The following is a 19395-nucleotide window of genomic DNA, read 5'->3' on the forward strand; positions in this document are numbered from 1 at the left end:
AAAGAGTTACTTCCCTACCCTGGCTCATTTCTCGTATCTCATCTGAAATCACCTTCTCCCCCAGACACTGGAGATGGTTCCAATTCCTTCCAGTTGCTGATCAACCTCCTTCATCTGGCCTTTAAGACCCTCACCAAAATAAAGAACCAAAAAAAAAAAACAAAACAAAACAAAAAAAAGAAGACCCTCACCATTCATGATACTCACTACCCCTTCTCTTTCCCAATATCCACTTTTTCTCATGTGGCAAAATGTGCAGGGACAAAGGAGATCTCAGCTGGTTCCTTGGAAGGTGACTTTGGACAGGTTAATTCACTTCAAAGAGCCTGAATTTGCTCACAGGGTTAATTAGCAGATCAAATGGTACGATGAGCTGGAAAATGCTTTGAAAAGTGTAAGTCGCTATGCAGTGTGAAGTGGTGTGCAGCACTGTGGGGGTTGAGGGCGTGGCACGGATAAGCTTGGAGTCTCTAGACCCATTCTGAAAAGACTGTGGGTCACCAGTAGGACTGGCAGCATCTCCTGAGCTTTAAATTCTTCCAGGCAACTATTCCTGCTAGCTCTAGAAACAGGACAGGCACTGACAGGGCCTTGACCACCACCCGTGCACTGGAAGGAGACAACCCCCCATCTGGACCCAACTCATTTTTCTTTGCCTTACCTACCATTAACCCATCCAGCTCTCTAAGGTCCCTCTTGCCCCAGATGCCCTGAAAATTCACTATTCCTTTAAACCCTTCTATTAGGAGCTTCACACAGCCCTAGTCACGCCATCTGTTCTGCATATTTGGCTTTTCAGCTATGCTTATTCCCATATGCACATACTGGACTGGTACTGTATGGATTGGTGGCTAACTTGGGAAAGCCAGGCTCCCCTGCAACCCAACCTTGGTTCAATTGTCAAATACAGAAGGCTGTGCTGCTACAGAAGTCATTTCTTATGTTTCCAAATATGCCTAGACTCCCAACACACTATGCCCTGCTCCAGCTCTGTCCTCAGAGCACCTAGAGGTCAAAGGTTTTATCTCCCCACCAGCCCAGTCAGTGTTCATCCCTCCATTGAGTAAAACAGCCCTGAAGTCCGTTCGACTGTGAGTTCTGGAATTGAAAAACTGTATCTAGTGCTTAGTAGAGACTGAATAAATATATGATAAATGAATGAATGGAGTCCAGTCTGTGGCAGCTTTATTGGGGATTCTCCCTCCCTATATTTTAGCTGGAGTTGGGGATGGGGAAGAGAAGAAGGGTGGGACAAGAGAGTGAGACTAGAATATAAACATCTGTGAATAGCATCTGAGTATGTCTTTAACAAATGAGAAGGATTGCCGTTGTGGTGGCTCATGCCTGTAATCCCAGCACTTCAGAGGAGGCCGAAGCGGGCGGATCACTTGAGGTCAGGAATTCAAGACCAGCCTGACCAACATGGAGAAACCCTGTCTCTACTAGATATACAAAAAAAAAAAAAAAAGAAAGAAAGAAAGAAAAAAAAAAATTAGCCGGGCTTGGTGGCACATGCCTGTAATCCAAGCTACTCGGGAGGCAAGGCAGGAGAATCGCTCGAACCCAGGAGGCAGAGGTTGCGGTGAGCCAAGGTGGAGCCACTGCACTCCAGCCCAGGCAACAAGAGCGAAACTCCATCTCAAAAACAAACAAACAAAACAGGGAGGAGGAACCACTGGTGTATATTAATTTGGGGGCACAGGATTATTATAGGGGTAGGGGTAGGGCCAGCTGGTGTTAATGGCATGCAGGTATATGTGATGCCAACCATGAGGGCTGGAAGAAGAAGCCAAAGAATATGACCGCATGCGTTCTAAAGCTACTGTGGTGGTTTCTCATGCTTCAGAGTCTCGTAAGTCTCCTGGTTTCTGGTGCTCAGGCCCTGGAGGTGGGAGTCAAAAGATGATCAGGCGCTGGAGCCCACCAGAGGCCCCGCCCACTTCCACAGGCCCCGCCCCTTCCAAAAGTTGCTCAAAATCCCACCCTCTCGTGCTGACTTCTCCGGATGGGGAGGCAGGGACACTTACCGTGTAAACACCATCTGATTTCTGCAGAGACAAAAGAAGCAAAGCATTAGAAACCCACACATCCAGGGCCCCTCAGCATCTTCCCCACTCAGGGAAGCATGGTGTGTGTGGGGGCGGGGGGCGGGCAGCCAGCCGACTTGGGCTAGAGGGCACTCACATGGATGCTCTGGGCCACGGATACACATTTGCCCACATGGCTGTAGGCACACACATACACCCGAGGTACCACACCCAAGTCTCTCACATATCCCTCGTCACTCTGTGCTTGATTCTTCCCTGTCACCTGCCAAACATTTCACTCACGGCTTGGCTAGGTAAGGTGGGAGGGAGGCCTCTGAGGTTTATGCAGATCAGCACCTGAGAGGCATGCTCCCCCAGGCTAGAGCCCCAGAAGGGCTGAGGGTCTGAAAAGTTGTTGACACCAGGTGTGGGAGGGTCCATACCTCATAGCTGGTTACCGCTGCCTTTCGCACCTGGATCTGGAATGGGGGAAAGGTTATCAGTAAAGGGGAAGTTAGTGGCCCATCCCCTTCCCTCCAAACTTTGTGGGGCTCCCCTTCTGTCCCCTCTCTTTGAATCCTTGCCGCTGCCCCCTCCCACTTTCCCACTTCCTCTTCCAGTGCTGACCGCACCGCCCGCCCCCTCCTCACGCACTACCTTCAGTCGGCAGTAGAGGAGGGTGAGGACAATTCCATACAGAAACAGGATGGCATCCAGGATGTAGCAGAGCTGAGGCTCTCCCAGGGCCGCTGAGGGGATAAAGGTGCCCATGGGGTCAGGGGCATCAGGGAGGATCTGGTGCTCAGAGGGGAGAAGGGAAGGGGTTCTGGGAGGTAGGATAGGGCCTGGAGGGGATCCCTCTAAGGGAAGACATTTTATTTCTCTCTGGACTCCCCCTGCTCTTACCTTTCCCTCTTCTCCTCTATCGTAGGGCAGGGCTAGGATAGGAAGCATGAGGGTTCTGCTGAGATGGGACTTAACATCTGCTAATAATTGAGGACTTCCCCCTCAGCCCCCAACCTTTCAACCTTTACTTTTTAGCACTGTGGGTTCTTCAGGCACCATTGAGCACTTTATCCACCTCAAGGGACCCATCTGAGTCCACTGGACTGAAACTAAAATCTCATCTGAGAGGGGCAGTGGCAGGGAGGGGCAGTGGCAAATTTCAGCGAAGAAACCACAGAAGTGTCTCTACTAAGTCCTGTGACCTGTGGCTGAGGGCTGGACAGGAAGGATGTGAGCTGCGGAAGGGAGAGAAGGCAATTACTCTATTACGAGTCATCCCCTAGCCTCAGCCTTATTGCTTTGTGTCCCACCACAAGATATTTAAATATGTTAAAAAAAAAAAAAAAAAAAAAAAGCGTGTGTTTTTCCCAGGCCTTATAGCTAGCTTTGGCCCTGCACACAAGGCTCGGGGAATGATCACAAGCTATATGGATTCCAGCTCCTGCTACTCTGCCCTATTACTCACTCTCTGGGCCTCTGAGAGGGGAAGTTTGTGCAATTTAAAAAATCAAATCAAGTCTGGATTCCAGAGACTGCTCTCACCCCCTATCAGAGGACCAGTAGGGTACATGTGACCAATGTCGGTCAAATGCTGACATCGGCCAAGAACTCTTTCTTCTGCAACACTCTTTCACACGCACGATATTGCACAAATCTTAAAACTGCCCTATGAGGGAAACATCATCATTACCATTTTATGGATGACGAAACCAAGGCTCGGAAAAGCTAAGTAACTCACTCAGAGCCAGAGTTAAGTGACAGAGCTGGAACTCAAACGCAGGTTTTCTGCCTCCAAAGCCCATGCTTGCCTTTGTGCCTCAGCAACCCTCTTCCTTCTTCATCCCAAGGCAGCAGACCAGGGGCTAACTTAATACTCACTCCCACCTTCTCAGATAGGCTGCTGGAATTCCTCCCCAGTCATTTTCTTTCAATTTCCCCCGTTTCCCAGAAGTTTACTGACCTCCTCCTCCCTGACACCCAGCTGCCACCAACACACACACACACACACACCAATCCAGCAGACAACCCAGAGTGAACGAGAAGTGAGAATTCTTACATAGAGTGACTGGAGCCTTCAAGCTGCAGAGACTTTCCTATTTCTGCCTCTGTTTCTCAGCTGACGCTCAGGTCCCTGGAACTGGGCATCTCATGCTGCCCACCCTCATATCAACTGCTGACAGAATGGTGCATTGGCAATGATCCACAGAAACAGCAATCACGTCTGTTTGTCTCAGCTGTATCCTTGCCTCACTCCCAAGAACAAGGACAGATCCTTACCTTCCTAAAGGGTTCTGTATATATCTGTATCTGTATACAGATATATAGACACATATTTTTTGAGACCGAGTCTCGTTCAGTCACCCAAGCTAGAGTGCCATGGCACGATCTTGGCTCACTGCAACCTCCATTTCCTGGGTTCAAATGATTCTTCGGCCTCAGCCTCCTGAATAGCTGGTATTACAGGCACCCAGGGTGCTTTGTATATTAAACCAGCTAGAGATCAGCTCACAGCAGACAAGACCAAAGGCACCCCATGGGAAATGCTGATCACGGGGAATGAAGCTTTTCACCAGACCACTTCTTCATGCCATACAACCAGACCCTTCCCCTGCCACTTTCTATCAACCATGAAAAAAGTCAGCCAGGAACAGTAGCACTTTCGGAGGCCAAAGTGGGAGGACTGCTCGAGGCCAGGAGTTCAAGACCAATGTGGCCAACGTAGCAAGACCTGTGTTTTTAAAATAATAATAATAGCTGGGCACAGTGGCCCACACCTGTAATCCCAGGACTTTGAGAGGTCGAGGGGGGTGGATCATTTGAATCAGAAGTTCGAGACGAGCCTGGTCAACATGGTGAAAAGCCATTTCTACTAAAAATACCAGACTTAGCGGGGCATGGTGGCTGGCGCCTGTATCCCAGCTACTCTGGAGTCTGAGGCAGGAGAATTGCTTGAACCCAGGAGGTAGAGGTTGCAGTGAGCTGAGATCACGGCACTGCACTCCAGCCTGGGTGACACAGCGAGACTGTTTCCAAAATAAAAATATTAATACAAGAACAAAGAAGTCTGGGATGAGGTAAGGCGGCAACAAGAAAGGGAACTATGAGTCTGGGATAGATAGAACCAGCCTCAGGGTCTCCCTATGCCCACCTGCCCACTGTCAAGACTTCCTTCATGCGTGTTTGACTCAGCCCTCAGACCCATGCTCTGGATTTCCACCCTGGAGCCAGCTTGCAGTATCCCGCACGAACCGTCTTACCTGCTTGTTCAACCAAAAGGAGTAAGAGCAAGACCACTGCTGGAATCATCTTGGGCTGGGGATCGGCCACTCTGACAGCACCGTGCAGCTGTGCTCAGCGAGCAGTTCCCTGACCACAGAGTACCCTCCTTCCTGCCACGCCTTCCCCCACACTTTGGCCCCTTCCCTTTCCTGCACAAGAGACCGGGCGGCTCCGGAAGGGCCAACTAAGGGAACTGGGAGATCTGGGCTCTTAAGCCTCAGCCCTTTAATGACCAATTCCTAACCCAGAGAATGAGGAGACTCTCACGCTCGGGAAAGGCTGTCTATATCTGCCATTTTCCACTCCGCCTGGTTCAGAAATTTATCTATGCTAAACTATGCATCGACATTCCCTCAGATCCCATTATAGCCCTTTCCCTCCCTACGGGAACCTTGCCCCAAGTCTTGATTTGAATGGCTTACCAATTTATGTGAGCACTGAGAAGGTCTGAGCAGGAGGGGAACTGACGGGAAAGAGGAAACGGGGAATGGAGAAGTGGAAAGGACAAGAGTCAGAGAAGGGGGTGGAGACGAGCAGGAAAAATTGCAAAGATCAACTGACTCTAACAGGAATGGCGGGCTAATGAGCACTCTCAGGTTTACAGTCAAGGTGAAGGACACTGAGATACTGAGAAAGACATACCAGAAGTTTAGGCCTAGGGGCCGCAAGGCGGCTAATTTATTATAATTTCTCTTTTTTTAGTACATGCACAGAAAGCCTGACAGCCAAGTGTACATGAACGTGCAAACACACACACACACACACACACACACACACACACACAGAGGCCCATTTCCAGCGAGGGACAGGCTCCACAGAAGCAGCTAACAGGCAGGGAGGATCAAACACTGCTCCCCCGCTCACCGGTCTATTTCTCCAAACACAATATCTTGGGTACCTAGAGGTGAGAGGATGGAGGAGAAAAGTGATGTTGTGAGGCAAAACAAACAGTGGTTTTACCAAAGATCCAGAACCCATTACTGTGCTCAAGAGACTGTGGACTTGGGTCTATGCCCATGACCCACAGTGAGCACGAAGCGTTCTGCTTCTGTGCCCAGTGGGCGTCCCCAACTCCTTTGCCTAGGATACCTCTATTACACGATAGGCCTCATACCTATGATGGCAACGACATCTGCCAACATGTGTCCCTTAGACATCCTGTCCAAAGCGGCCTGGGGAGATTGAGATGGCAACAGTTAGATAAGATGTGCAAGGTGGGAGGAAAAAGAAGAGTTCATAAAAAACTCAAGCAAGTTCAGTAAATTACTGGGTTAATTCATTGGAGTTAAAGTTGCTGGGATTGATTCTTACCAGATGGGCAAAACCAGGAGCCTTGATCTTGCATCGATAAGGGCGGCTGCTACCATCAGATACCAAGTACACTCCAAACTCTCCCTGTTCAAGGAAGAAGGTTGGGTGTCCCTATTAACAGGAAGAGTACTTTTCTCTGCCAAGGAAAACCCTATTCATCCTGCTGTTTTCTCTCTCACTGATGAACGAGCATTTTGTTAAACATCTATCTTTAGCTACCTGCTCCACATATGGTCTTTTCCTTCCCCTCCTCTCCTCACCTTGGGAGCCTCAATGGCAGTATACGTGGCTCCTGGAGGAACTTGGTAGCCCTCTGTATACAACTTAAAGTGATGAATCAGTGACTCCATGGAAGTCTGAAGAGAGGAAAAAGGGAGCATCAATAAACCAAATCCAAACTCTGTCTCCTAGACCTTCCCCCAGCACAGAAAATAATCTCCACTCTCAGGTAGACTAAATCCGCATGTAAGTCAGTAAGCAGAGAGGATACAGAATAAAACAAGAGAGCTATGGGAGATTAAAAATCTCTTATACAGTGAACTCTCTATAAAAAGAAAACTGGGCTGTGCGTGGTGGCTCACACCTGTAATCCCAGCACTTTGGGAGGCCAAGGCAGGTGGATCACCTGAGGTCAGGAGTTCGAGACCAGCCTGACCAACATGGTGAAACCCTGTCTCTACTGAATAAATTAGCTGGGCATGGTGGCGCATGCCTGTAATCCCAGCTACTTGGGAGGCTGAAGCAGAAGAATCACTTGAACCTGGGAGCCAGAGATGGCAGTGAGCCAAGACTGCACTATTGCACTCCAGCCTGGGCAATAAGAATGAAAATCTGTCTCAGAAGAAAAAAGAAACAAAGAAAGAAAACCGAAAGGTAGGATTTAATCCAAGGATACTCCTCCCCAGCCACTGGCCCCTTTCCAATACCCCACACTTTCCCCCTCCCTGCAGCCAACCTTCATCTCTGCTCGCTTAGGTGGAGACACTTTGGCATCATCAACCTTGATCTCTCCAGGAGGCATCTTGTTTAGACACTGTACAATAATTCTCAGGGACTGGCGCATCTCCTCCACCCGGCACAAGTACCTGAAGTAGGTAAGACAGAGCAACAGAAGAACAGTCAGAGGAGCAGGTATGGGCTGGGAAGGATGCCCTCTGGCCAACCTCAAAAGGGTTAGGTCACCTTTCCCCAATCTTTTCTCCAAGTATAGCATCTCTGCTTGGCTTGGCCACCCATATAAACCCTGTATTCTATTTTTTTTTTTTTTTTTTTGAGTTAGGGTTACACAGTTCACTGCAGCCTTGAACTCCTGGACTCAAGTGATTCTCCCATCTCAGTCTCCAAAGTAGCAAGGATTATAGGTGTGCACTACCACGTCCAACTATTTTTTGTAGAGATAAGGTTTCACCTTGTTGCCCAGGCTCATCTCCAGCTCCTGAGCTCAAGCGACAGCCTGCTTTGGCCCCTCAAAGTGTGCTGCGATTATAGACATGAGCCACCAGGCCCAGCCCCCTGTAATCTTTTGCTTCTACTCTTGGGTGCTTCCCCAAACCCTCTCATTTTCTCAGAACATGGCCTATACTATTTATTTCTTTAATTACCCCCTTACACACTTTTTAGATGACAGAATGGGTGAGAGTCAAATGGACAACGAAAATACACAGTAGCTACCATTAAAAAAAAAAATAGACAAAAAATACACACCAGCAAATCTGACTCAGGGTCAGTAAACAGAAGGAGAAATTGTTGTGTGTTTTTTTGGGGGGGGGATGGAGTCTCCATCTGTCGCCCAGGCTGTAGTGCTGTGGTGCGATCTCAGCTCACTCCAACCTCCACCCGCTGGGTTTAAGTGATTCACCTGTCTCAGCCTCCCAACTAGCTGGAACTACAAACATGTGTCACCATACCTGGCTAATTTTTTGTATTTTTAGTAGAGATGGGATTTCACCATGTTGGCCAGGCTGGTCTTGAATTCCTGACCTCGAGTGATCTGCCTGCCTTCACCTCCCAAAGTGCTGGGATTACAGGTATGAGCCACCGTGCTGGCCCACGAGGAGAATTTGAAGCTAAAAATCTGGTAGAAAGAACACTGGATAAGGAGGATTCCAGTCTCAACCACTTCTGCAGAAAAATTCCAGCTAATCCCTTACTTTTATGCCTCAGCTTTCTCAGTTATAAAATACAGCCAAAGCTAGCTCCATCTAAGACAAGGATAATGTAAAGATAAAATAAGATGTCATAGGCCAGGCAAGGTGGCTCACTCCTGTAATGCCAGCACTTTCAGAGGTTGAGGCAGGCAGATCACCTGAGGTCAGGAGTTCAAGACCAGGCTGACCAACATGGAGAAACACTATCTCTACTAAAAATACAAAAGTAGCCGGGCATGGTGGCACATGCCTGTAGCCCCAGCTACTCAGGAGGTTGAGACAGGAGAATTGCTTGAACCCAGAAAGGGAAGGTGGTGGTGAGCTGAGATCACCCCATTGCACTCCAGCCTGGGAAACAAGAGTGAAACTCCATCTCAAAAAAAAAAAAATGCCATGTATGTGAAAGTGCTTTGACAGCAACTTGGTTTAAGACACACATAAGCTCCCACAGATACTGAGATGCAGAATAAAGAAGGAAGTGGCAAAGAGAAGAGTGAGGCAACAGAAACTAGCTGGACAATCAGCCAAGAAAGGATTGGGGCCTTACCTATCATAGCAGTCCCCGTGAGAACCAATAGGAACATCAAACTCAACCTGGTCGTAAACATCATAGGGCTGGGTCTTCCGCAGGTCCCACTGGATGCCTGAGCCCCGAAGCATCACTCCACTGTGGAGAGCACAATGGGAATAAGGACCACTCTCCACAAACCAAGTATAGAGGCTCATTCTTCCTCAGCCTCCCTTGTTTCCCCTTCATATTCAGGGTACGACTAGGAGGGTGCCAACAAGTCTTAAAAGACAAGATAGTAGGCTGGAACTCCCCCACTCCCATCCCATTCCTAAGGAGGGAAGCTGTATTCCCCTCACCTAAAACCATAGTTAAGTGCCTCTTCTGCTGTTACAACCCCAATGTCAACTGTCCGATTTTTCCAGATCCTGTTGTTGGTCAGCAACTATTGATTGAGAAAACTGGTGTTAATACTCTTCCTCACACTCTTCAGATACCTCTGTATTTCTCTACAACTGGGGAATAAAGCCCTGCAAGCCCTTCTTGTGGGGGAAAGAGACTTTTCCCATTGACTCCTAGCTTACCTCCTCCAACTCATCAAGCCGAAGAGAGAAGTTCTTAGAAAACTCATAAATATCATCCATAAGCCCCAGGGGTAGGTCCTAGAAGCCAAATGGAAGTGGTATTGAGTGCTGCATAGCCTCCAGGAAGGAAAGCCGGCTCAGCACACCCTCCCGCAGGGCTACAGGGTTGGCATTTTCATCAGCCAGCACTGCCCTCCAGTGGCCACAGGGAAAACAGGCCTGGGCTGGAGGTCTGGGGCAGCGGCGGATCTGCTCACCTGGTGCACCCCTCCTGGCCGGACATAAGCAGCATGCATTCGGGCTCCAGACACTCGCTCGTAGAACTCAAACATCTTGATAGGACATGCTGAGAATTAGTGTCAACGTCCCAGGCCCCCAGGTCCCATGGCGGTCTACTCCCCAACCTTCTGCCTTCCTGTTCCCAACCACCCCCTCATGACATGGCTTCTGCAAATACAAACCAAGTTAAACAGACCTTCTCCCTCTAAATGTTCTCCCATGTTCCCTTTCTTTTAGTCTTCTATCTCCTTCATACCTTCTCTACTGCCTGGACTTCCTTCCCTATGCCTATCCTTTCCTCCCTCTCTTACCTTCTCCCTTTCTTCAAACAGCCAGAAGAAAGGGGTCATGGCCCCAATGTCCAGGGCATGCGTAGTCACAGCCATGACATGGTTCATCAGTCGTGTGATTTCTCCAAACAGCACTGTGGAGAGGTGAAGACAAGGAGAAGAAAAGATACAGGAGCCAAGCGCTGAGGCTGACAGAGAGGTGGTCTGGGCAGAGCCCGGGGTGTGAACACTAAGCTTGTGTTCAGCGGGGAAGGGGTGGAAAAGGCACTGTGCTACGCTCACAGTGGGACAGTGGGGTGCAGAAGAAGCCGGGGGGCGGGGGGCATACCTCGGATCCACTGTGCCCGGAGAGGAGGCCGGATGTTTAGTAACTTCTCCACAGCTAGAGAATAGGCCTGTTCATTACACATCATGGACACATAGTCTAGCCGGTCAAAGTATGGAAGGGCCTGGGAAGACAGAGGAATGTGGGTCACATCTAACAGGCTTAGGAGCCCAGTCTGGCTGCCTGAAGCCTTGCTCTCAGTGGGCATCAGAAGTTGATGCTGCATAGGCCTTTCTAGTTTCAGGAGCCCTAACAAGGCAGGATAAAATATCCCAAAGCTGGGCACAGTGGCTCATGCCTGTAATCCCAGCACTTTGGGAGGCCAAGGCAGGCGGATCACCTGAGGTCAGGAGTTCAAGACCAGCCTGGCCAGAATGGTGAAACCCTGTCTCTAAAAAAAAAAAAAAAAAAAAAAAAACACCCAAAAACCAGTAGTATGCTGGTAAATGTTTAAAAATGGGCTCTCCGAGTAACGCAGGACTCTGATTTGCCGTGTTTGCCAATTTCCGTGGTAAAAATATTCCCACAATGGCCAGTTTTAAGTTACCAATACCATGTAACTGAATGCAGCATTGGGAAGAGTAACACACCATTATACAGTATTTCCACCATACAGACACAATGAAAGCAAATACCTCAAGGGCAGAGCATAGTAAAATGTGGTAGAATAATGAAGTGATAAGCTTTGAATATTTAATCTTATCTTTGCTTTTAATATAATGTATTAAATCATAAGCCTATATAAGTTAATTTCTAATAAGTGGCTCACAAAATTCCTGAAAATTTAACAACTGCACTCTTGCAAGCCAGAATGAGCTAGCACCAGGACACCACTGTCAAGAGTCCTCGGCAGGGCAGGTGGCTCACGCCTGTAATCCCAGCACTTTGGGAGGCCGAGGCTAGCGGGTTACCAGAGGTCGGGAGTTTGAGACCAGCCTGACCAACATGGAGAAACCCCATCTCTACTAAAAATACAAAATTAGTCGGCCTGGTGGCACATGGCTGTAATCTCAGCTACGTGGGAGGCTGAGGCAGGAGAATGCTTGAACCCTGGAGGTGGAGATTGCAGTGAGCCAAGATTGTGCCATTGCACTCCAGCCTGGGCAGCAAAAGCAAAACTCCGTTCTCAAAAAACAAAAACAAAACAAACAAACAAAAAACCTGAGATACTTTTATTTTTTAAATAAATTAATTTTTCCTTTACTTCCTTTCACAAACTAGTGTGGAAAATGAAAAAAAAAAAAAAAAAAAAAAAACCCTGAGATACTGAAGGAGAAAGGCTATCTTAGTAGTATCATGGCCAGGTGTGGTGGCTCACACCTATAATCCTAGCAATTTGGGAGGCCGAGGTGGGTGGATTGTCTGAGCTCAGGAGCTCAAGACCAGCCTGGGGAACATGGTAAAACCCCATATTTACTAAAAATACAAAAAAAATTAGCTGGGCATGGTGGTGTGCACCTGTAATCCCAGCTACTCGGGAGGCTGAGACAGGAGAATCCCTTGAATCTGGGAGGTGGAGGTTGCAGTGAGCCAAGATTGCACCATTGAACTCCAGTCTGGGCAACAGAGTGAGATTCCAACTCAAAAAAAAAAAAAAAAAAAGGAGTATCAAGGAGGGTTTTTCTTTTGTTTCATTTTTTTTTTTTCTTTAGTCAGAGTCTTGCTCTGTCACCCAGGCACTGGAGTGCAATGGTACGATCTTGGCTCACTGCAACCTCTGCCTCCTGGGTTCAAGTGATTCTTCTGCCTAAGCCTCTCAAGTAGCTGGGACTACAGGTGTGTGCCACCATGCCTGGGCAATTTTTGTATTTTTAGTAAAGATGGGGTTTCACCCTGTTGGCCAGGTTGGTCTCAGAACTCCTAGATCTCAAGTGATCCACCCATCTCTGCCGCCCAAAGTGCTGGGATTACAGGTATGAGCCACCACGCCCGGACAGAGTGAGGTATTTAAGGAAGACAGAGCACCAGGTAGAAATGGTCTTTCCTCCTGAGTGTGAAAAGCTAAGTCCTAGCTGTCTGTTGACCTACCTTCAGCTTCCAGGAAGAGGGTGGAGCTAAGATGCTACTAGTTGGGACAGCCTGTTCTTATTCTGATGTCACTGTGACGGAGGCTAATGCTGCAGGGCTTAACCCACAGACTCCGGGACCAGAAACTGTCATTGCCAAGACTCTCTTGGGGAATTGCATTCCAGTTGTCGCACACCCCGAGACTGCGCTGGATCTAAATCCTAACCCTACCATCCTGTTATCAGGAACTTTCTTCATGACAGTGAGAAAAAAACTTCAGATTCCTATTAGAGATCCAGCTCCTTCAAATCTGACCCTCATCATTTGGGTCATAAAGTTCTCCTAAAAATGGCAAACTCTGTCATAAACCCCCTCTCACTTGCTCTGAATCACTGAATGTTTTGAAAACAAACGTAGACAGCTGGAAGATACAAGAATCAGCTGTTCATTTTGGCGAGCTGACGTCTCTTTCCTCTTTCTCTGTCCCTAGGGACACTGGCTTTGACGCACTAGTATAACATAGTAACAGGGAAACTGAGGCACTCAAGTAATGGCAAAGGGGCCAGCCAAAAAGTAAGCCAGAGAAAGGCTGACTGTAGTTCCAGCTTCAAAGGACTGCTACTGAATAAACCAAATCCTAATGACTCAAGCATCCCCTGCCACTTCCCTCTACCCAACCAACCAAGAGTGTCCTAATAACTTCAACGGGTTACTCCTCTCAACACCCTCCTCCCCTCAGATTTTAAGGGCAGCAAACTGGCAAAGCCCAGATTAAAGCAACCTGAAATCCCACCAAAAGGCCCCTGTTCGCTCCCACACCTGAAGATAGGTCTTGTATTCAATGAGCTTCTCAGTGCCTCGGTGCAAGAGCCCGATGTGAGGATCACACTTCCGCACATTCTCCCCACTCAATTCCATCACTAGTCGCAGGACACCATGGGCTGCTGGGTGTTGGGGCCCAAAGTTCAGCTTCATGTTCTTCACTATCTTCTCCTTTATAGGGTCTACGTCTGAGAAGTACAAAATAGTTCAGAGCCAAATGGTAATTCCCTTGCGATCCCCCAAAAGACAGCAAGGAGTTAGCCTCTCTCTATAGATCTTCTAACTCACCATTCCATACTTTGTTAATTTCCTAATCTCTACCATAACCAGGAAGGGAACCCTTAGATGGGGAAAAGGATGATCTAAACTTTCTGATGACAGACACCATGAATCTCACTCTGTATCTCCTATAATACTTTTTTTTTTCATGGTTCATAGTGTGCACAGAGTATCTTTTTAATAATAGATAATGCTTATATAACTTTCTATGTGCCAGGTACTACCTTAGGCACTTTATGAGTAATAGGTACTATCATTATCCCCATTTTACTGGATCAACTGAGGCCATGGAGCTTCAATGACTTTTCCAGAATCACAAAGCTAGTAAGTGGCAGTACTTAACCCAGCCTGTTTAGCTCCAGGATCCAAACATTGTGACTACTATGATATACTGCTCTCCAAATGTATCCAATGAATGACCGACCAGTCAGAAAATGTATACTTAATGCTTAATCCCAGTAAATGAGCTTTTACCCTCAAGAAGCTTACATTTTAATTTGGGAAAGAAGTACATGTGAAAAACTAGGAACAGAGGTCAAATTTGTAAGTTACCAAGAAAGTGCCTTAGCCATTAAGTTTTTAAAAGAAGGAGAGAACAGTGGGAAGACTTCATGTACGTAGGATCTGAGCTTAAATAAAGGAAATGATTTAGATAGGTGGAAGGAAGGAGAGGCATTCCAGGTTATGAAATCAACATGGGCCAAATCTTGGAAACAAGAAAGTCAACATCTGTGGAACTCTTATTGGGAGATGATGAGTATTGGGACAAATTAGGGGTAGTGATTCAGTTATCTGTACGTATCATTAATAACAATTAACCCTTATGGGGGACTTACATGTGCCAGGCACATGTTATCTCATTTAATCCTTAAAATAATGCTATAAATAGGTACTTTATTCACTGGTAAATGGAGAGTTGAGATTTAAAACCAGAGCCCATCTTTTCAACCAAAATTCTTCATCATGGGCTTTGGAGTCTGAGAGACTTGAGTACAAATCTGCCTGTGTGCCCTTAATCAAGTTTTAATCTCCATAGATCATAATTTCCTCACAACTGGGGTAATATTCTCATAGAGCTGTTGTAAAGATTAAACAAAACAATGCATACAAAAATGTTGGGCAAATGGTAAGCATTCAGCTATTGTTACTTTAAGTTTGTGGAAAGTAACTAGAAGTGTCTTTGAAGGTTTTGGAGCAAGAGAATGAATAATATGGTAAAATAATGTTTGGGGAAGATGAAGGTGATGACACAGGATAGATGGAAAGGGGACAACATCAGTGGCAAAAACTCAGTGAAGAGACTCCTAAAATAATCAGGGTCTAATACAAGATAAATCTGAATAAGAATGATGGCAATGAAAATTAAAAGAGAGAGATGACCAGAAATGAGACATTATGAAAGAATCTACATGGTATGGAGAGCAAGATAGAAGAGCCAAAGATGACTAAAAAGTTTCAATCCTGGCTGGACACGGTGGCTCACGACTATAATCCCAGCACTTTGGGAGGTTGAGGCAGGTGGATCGCCTGAGGTCAGGTGTTCCAGAACAGTCTGGCCAACATGGTGAAACTCTGTCTCTACTACAAATACAAAAATTAGCTGGGCGTTATGGCAGGCGTCTGTAATCCCAGCTACTTGGGAGGCTGAGGCAGGAGAATTGCTTGAACCCAGGAGGCAGAGATTGCAGCAAGCCAAGATCGCACCACTGTATTCTAGCTTGCCACTGTATTCTGGCTTGGGTGACAGAGCAAGACTCCATCTCAAAAAAAAAAAAAAAAAACTTTCAATCCTGAGGGATTGGGGAATGAGGGTACCACTGATCAAAATGAAAAGTCAAAGGGGCCAGGCGGGGTGGCTCACGCCTGTAATCCAAGCACTTTGGAGGCCAAGGCGGGCTGATCACCTGAGGTTGGGAGTTCAAGACCAGCCTGAGCACATGGTGAAACCCCATCTTCAAAAAAAGAAAGAAAGAAAAGTCAAAAGAAAGAGCTAGTTTTGATAGGGGAAAAAATGGTTTGTATTCACGTAGGTTTCCTTGGGGTACCAATGGGAAAACCGCCACTTTGTCTGGAGAGGGAGATAAGGTATTGAACCTGAAACGTATTGAACATGGAAAAAGCTAGCACTAAGATTTAAATTGGTAGGGTCTTTTGGGTACTGACTGGGACCTATTCTTCCTTTTCTTCTACAACATCCTTTCCTTCTTTCTCTACTTAACAAATACCTGTTATTATCACTATCATGTTTGTGAATTTCATGGTGAAAGAAGCAAACGAATAGGGACTAAAATTGCCCAAGACAGCTCAAGAGCACTTAGAAATCAGCTGGAGGCTGGGCATGGCGGCTCAAGCCTGTATCTCAGCACTTTGGGAGGCTGAGAAGGGAGGATCGCCTGAGCCTAGGAGTTTGAAATTAGCCTGGTCAACATAGCAAGACCCTGTCTCTACAAAGGAAAACTTTCAAAATTAGCTAGTTGTGGTGGCACAGGCCTGTTGTCCCGGCCTTCTGGGGAGGCTGAGACAGAAGGTTGCTGTGAGCCCCTAAGTTCAAAGCTACAGTGAGCCACTTTTCCACTACTGCACTCCAGCCAGGGAGACAGAGGGAGACCCTGTCTTTAAAAAAAAAAAAAAAAAAAAAAAAGGAAATTAGCTGGGGGCAGGGGTGGGTGTGGGTTGGGACAGCAACTCTGGTCACTTACCATTCCAAGGTGGAGGCTTCCACTGGGATTCTTCGGTTGGGTACATAACAGCTCCCCTAAACTGCAGTGCGTATTCCACATCTGGCTGCCACTGCCGAACACCTCTGGGGAGTTAAAGGCAGATCCTAGACAAGGTCCTGAACAGTGCTTGGTTCCTGTGTTCCCAGTCACTCTCACGGGGACCCAGGAAGGACGTCCTGGATTTTTTTTTTTTTTTTTTTTTTTTTTTTTTTTTTTAGACAGTTTCGCTCTTCTTGCCCAGGCTAGAGTGCAATGGCAGAATCTTGGCTCACCGCAACCTCTGCCTCCCGGGGCTCAAGCAATTCTTCTGCCTCAGCCTCCCAAGTAGTTGGGATTACAGGCATGTACCACCACACCTGGCTAATTTTGTTTTTTTTAGTAAAGATGAGGTTTCTCCATGTTGGTCATGCAGGTCTCGAACTCCCGACCTCAGGTGATCCACCCACCTCAGCCTCCCAAATTGGGATTACAGGCATGAGCTACCGAGCCTGGCCAATGTCCTGTATTTTTTAATGCCAAGTCACTGATCTGAAGTTAATGTAGCTTTGGCCAAAATAAGCCGGAACTCTAGAGGTTCCATTCCTACTATTTATTTATTCCTAGAATAACTTCACCCATCACCCCCGGGCATGCAAGGTTGGGTCCTAGCCTCTTCATATTTTCATCACATTGATATACTCAACCAGGTGAATATGAACTTGAGAAAAGTGTTTATTCAAGGTCAACAACAGAGAGACAGCGAGCATTCTGGGTCTTTGCCTGAGCTCTACTCAGGAATGACAGGAAAGGTGCATACAGATTACTGAGGCTAAAAGGCAGTCTCCCACTCCGCTGATTTCACCTCCGGTCGAATGAACTCTAGACCCTCTCCCCTCCTTCGCCAGAGTGGGCGCCACTGCATCCTGTAGCCCAAGAAATCAGGGCTGGATGATGGGGTCACAGGCCTGGGTTATTTTCTGGGGGAAGTCACAAGGCCCATGGAGCGTCCCCAACCTGAGAAACCCTAGCCTTGGATAAAGTGCGTCGCGGGCTGCCCTCGATCTCACCTGCTGGGCTGAATCGGCAGTCGGATTCCAGCCCCAGGCCGCAGCACCTGGGCCGCGACGCCGCGGAGGCTGCACAGAGCCCTCAGCACCGCCATCTTACTCCGGCTGCAGATTGCGCGAAGGAGAACCGGGCGGAAGTGACTCCTGAGCGCCTCCTTGTTGCCTTCTCACCTATTCGCACAGCGAAGCCGCCCTCTTGGAAGCTGGCAGGGTCGCCTACCGGCTACCTGACAACATCCGGGTCCTGTGCTTTGGCTTCACTTGCGTTTAGATAACGGTGATTGTCGTCATCTTTACTGAGGGCGGTTCCTCCCACAGCTCCTGGCTGGCTTTTCCAGAAGCTAGTAAGGGAAAATTGCCATTCCAGGGAGGGGCAAATACTTTATGCTTTCTCGCCGAGGCTGCCTGCGTATCTTGGAAACGCGCGGCGCATTCTTCCCTAGTCCCTTCCGCCTTGGCCGCCCTCCCGCTTTAGTCCTGCTCTCGGATTGTGTCTGAGTCCTGAATGCAAAAGATCCGAGTCAGGAAAGCCAGCTAATTTCCAGATGTCCTAAACTGAGATTGGAGAAAGGAACTAAGTGGAGCTGGGCGGGTCTGAGGGCTCCCGCCAAATAGGATGCCAGGGCCTATTTGGCCCTGGCATTGGTGGTGCGGAGGGGATGTGCAGGAGCCACCTCATCCCAGACGGGGCAGTAGAGGTCCTCGGTGGGTGACCCTGACATCCGCCAGGCTTCCCGAACCCACTGCAGGATCACAGACCCAGGAAGGGCCCTTAGAGATGCCTCACACCCCACTTCCGTCTTGCGTCAGCCTCTTTTCCCTAACGTCTTTCTGACCCTGCCTTAGTCCTCCTGAGTAATGGCCAACAGCATGGAAATGTAGTAGCACCAGGAGTCTGATCCCAATTCTGTATGGACAAAGACTTTTCCAGCCTTAGAGGCTCGTTGCTGTTTTCTCCCTCTCCCTCTAAGCCTGACTCCAGCTGGGCCACCCACTCCTTGAGTTTGTACAACCCTCCAACTCTGAGCCTGGAAAGAAGAGGCCTTCCCCAGTTATCCCCTAGACAGGATCCCTGGGACACAGCCCACCAGCAGCGCAGCAGGGTGGGGCAGACAGACCAGGAGGCAGGAATTCTTCGCTGCAGAAAAAGAGGGGAAGCCAGACTTCTGGCCTGGGAATTGACCTAATGGGAACAGTACCAAAGGGTGGGGCCAGATCCTTGGCTGTGGGAACTGACCAGGACCTGGGGTAGTTAGACAAGGCAGCTGCCACGGAGCCAGGGCAGAGGTTTGGTCCCTCTACCCTCCTCATTCCTCGCTCTTTCCCTGGGCCTTCTTTCTGTCTATTGTTGAAACACAGCAAATGTGGCCATGGTGGTGGGGGATGGGAAGGACTGCATTTATTTGCCTTGATCCAGCCTGGGAGAAGTCAGATAGACTCTGGGCAGCTTGGCTCTGGTGGCAGCTTGAGCTAGGACTGGGGTGGGGGCTCTTGAGGGGCTGCCTAGGACACTGCAGCTTTTGTGCCTTCTCCCTGCTGCCAACACCCCCACACACGCTGCTGCAGCCGCTCTAAAGCCCTTTGTCTTTCACTGCTTAGTCACCCCCTTTGTCCTCATCTCAAATGGGGGAGTGGAAAGGGGCAGTAGAGTCCTCTGGTGATAGCTCCTCTTGCCCCTGCCCCTTCTGGTCTCCCATCCCTTGTCTGACTCCTCTAGCCCCAGCCCATTGGCTTAGGACCAGGGGCAGGCAAGTGGTGGGTCAAG

General features: G+C 48.2%; 2 protein-coding genes across 2 annotated transcripts; both read right to left on the reverse strand.

The window, feature by feature from the left end:
- Positions 1–1163: 1163 nt before the first annotated feature.
- On the reverse strand, positions 1164–5722 carry FCER1G (Fc epsilon receptor Ig). Its single transcript, XM_003937985.4, has 5 exons — positions 5291–5722; positions 2685–2776; positions 2471–2506; positions 2028–2048; positions 1164–1882 (listed from the first exon to the last, which is right to left on the reverse strand). The coding sequence occupies exons 1-5, from the start codon at positions 5337–5339 to the stop codon at positions 1820–1822; spliced, it is 261 nt and encodes an 86-aa protein (XP_003938034.1). The 5' UTR covers positions 5340–5722; the 3' UTR covers positions 1164–1819.
- Positions 5723–5960: 238 nt separating this feature from the next.
- NDUFS2 (NADH:ubiquinone oxidoreductase core subunit S2) lies at positions 5961–17767 on the reverse strand. The gene is made up of 14 exons (XM_003937979.4): positions 17631–17767; positions 16564–16667; positions 13583–13773; positions 10760–10880; positions 10453–10565; positions 10120–10194; positions 9863–9940; positions 9638–9723; positions 9318–9437; positions 7579–7708; positions 6884–6979; positions 6624–6707; positions 6427–6484; positions 5961–6210 (listed from the first exon to the last, which is right to left on the reverse strand). The coding sequence occupies exons 1-14, from the start codon at positions 17723–17725 to the stop codon at positions 6173–6175; spliced, it is 1389 nt and encodes a 462-aa protein (XP_003938028.1). The 5' UTR covers positions 17726–17767; the 3' UTR covers positions 5961–6172.
- Positions 17768–19395: the final 1628 nt, after the last annotated feature.

This window comes from Saimiri boliviensis, chromosome 19 (assembly GCF_048565385.1).
Source record: "Saimiri boliviensis isolate mSaiBol1 chromosome 19, mSaiBol1.pri, whole genome shotgun sequence".
Lineage (NCBI taxonomy): Eukaryota > Metazoa > Chordata > Mammalia > Primates > Cebidae > Saimiri > Saimiri boliviensis.

Bases quoted from the DNA above. Each gene is read 5' to 3' on its own strand.
- FCER1G (XM_003937985.4), bottom strand. From the start codon at position 5,339: ATGATTCCAGCAGTGGTCTTGCTCTTACTCCTTTTGGTTGAACAAGCA. The intron at 2,777-5,290 runs GTAAGACGGTTC...TTATCCCCTCAG, and splicing joins CCTTTTGGTTGAACAAGCAG to CGGCCCTGGGAGAGCCTCAG. The intron at 1,883-2,027 runs GTAAGTGTCCCT...TCCCACCTCCAG, and splicing joins AATCAGATGGTGTTTACACG to GGCCTGAGCACCAGAAACCA.
- NDUFS2 (XM_003937979.4), bottom strand. From the start codon at position 17,725: ATGGCGGTGCTGAGGGCTCTGTGCAGCCTCCGCGGCGTCGCGGCCCAG. The intron at 10,881-13,582 runs GTGTGGGAGCGA...CTGTCTTCCCAG, and splicing joins AATACAAGACCTATCTTCAG to GCCCTTCCATACTTTGACCG. The intron at 6,708-6,883 runs GTGAGGAGAGGA...TTCCTTGAACAG, and splicing joins CTGCCATTGAGGCTCCCAAG to GGAGAGTTTGGAGTGTACTT.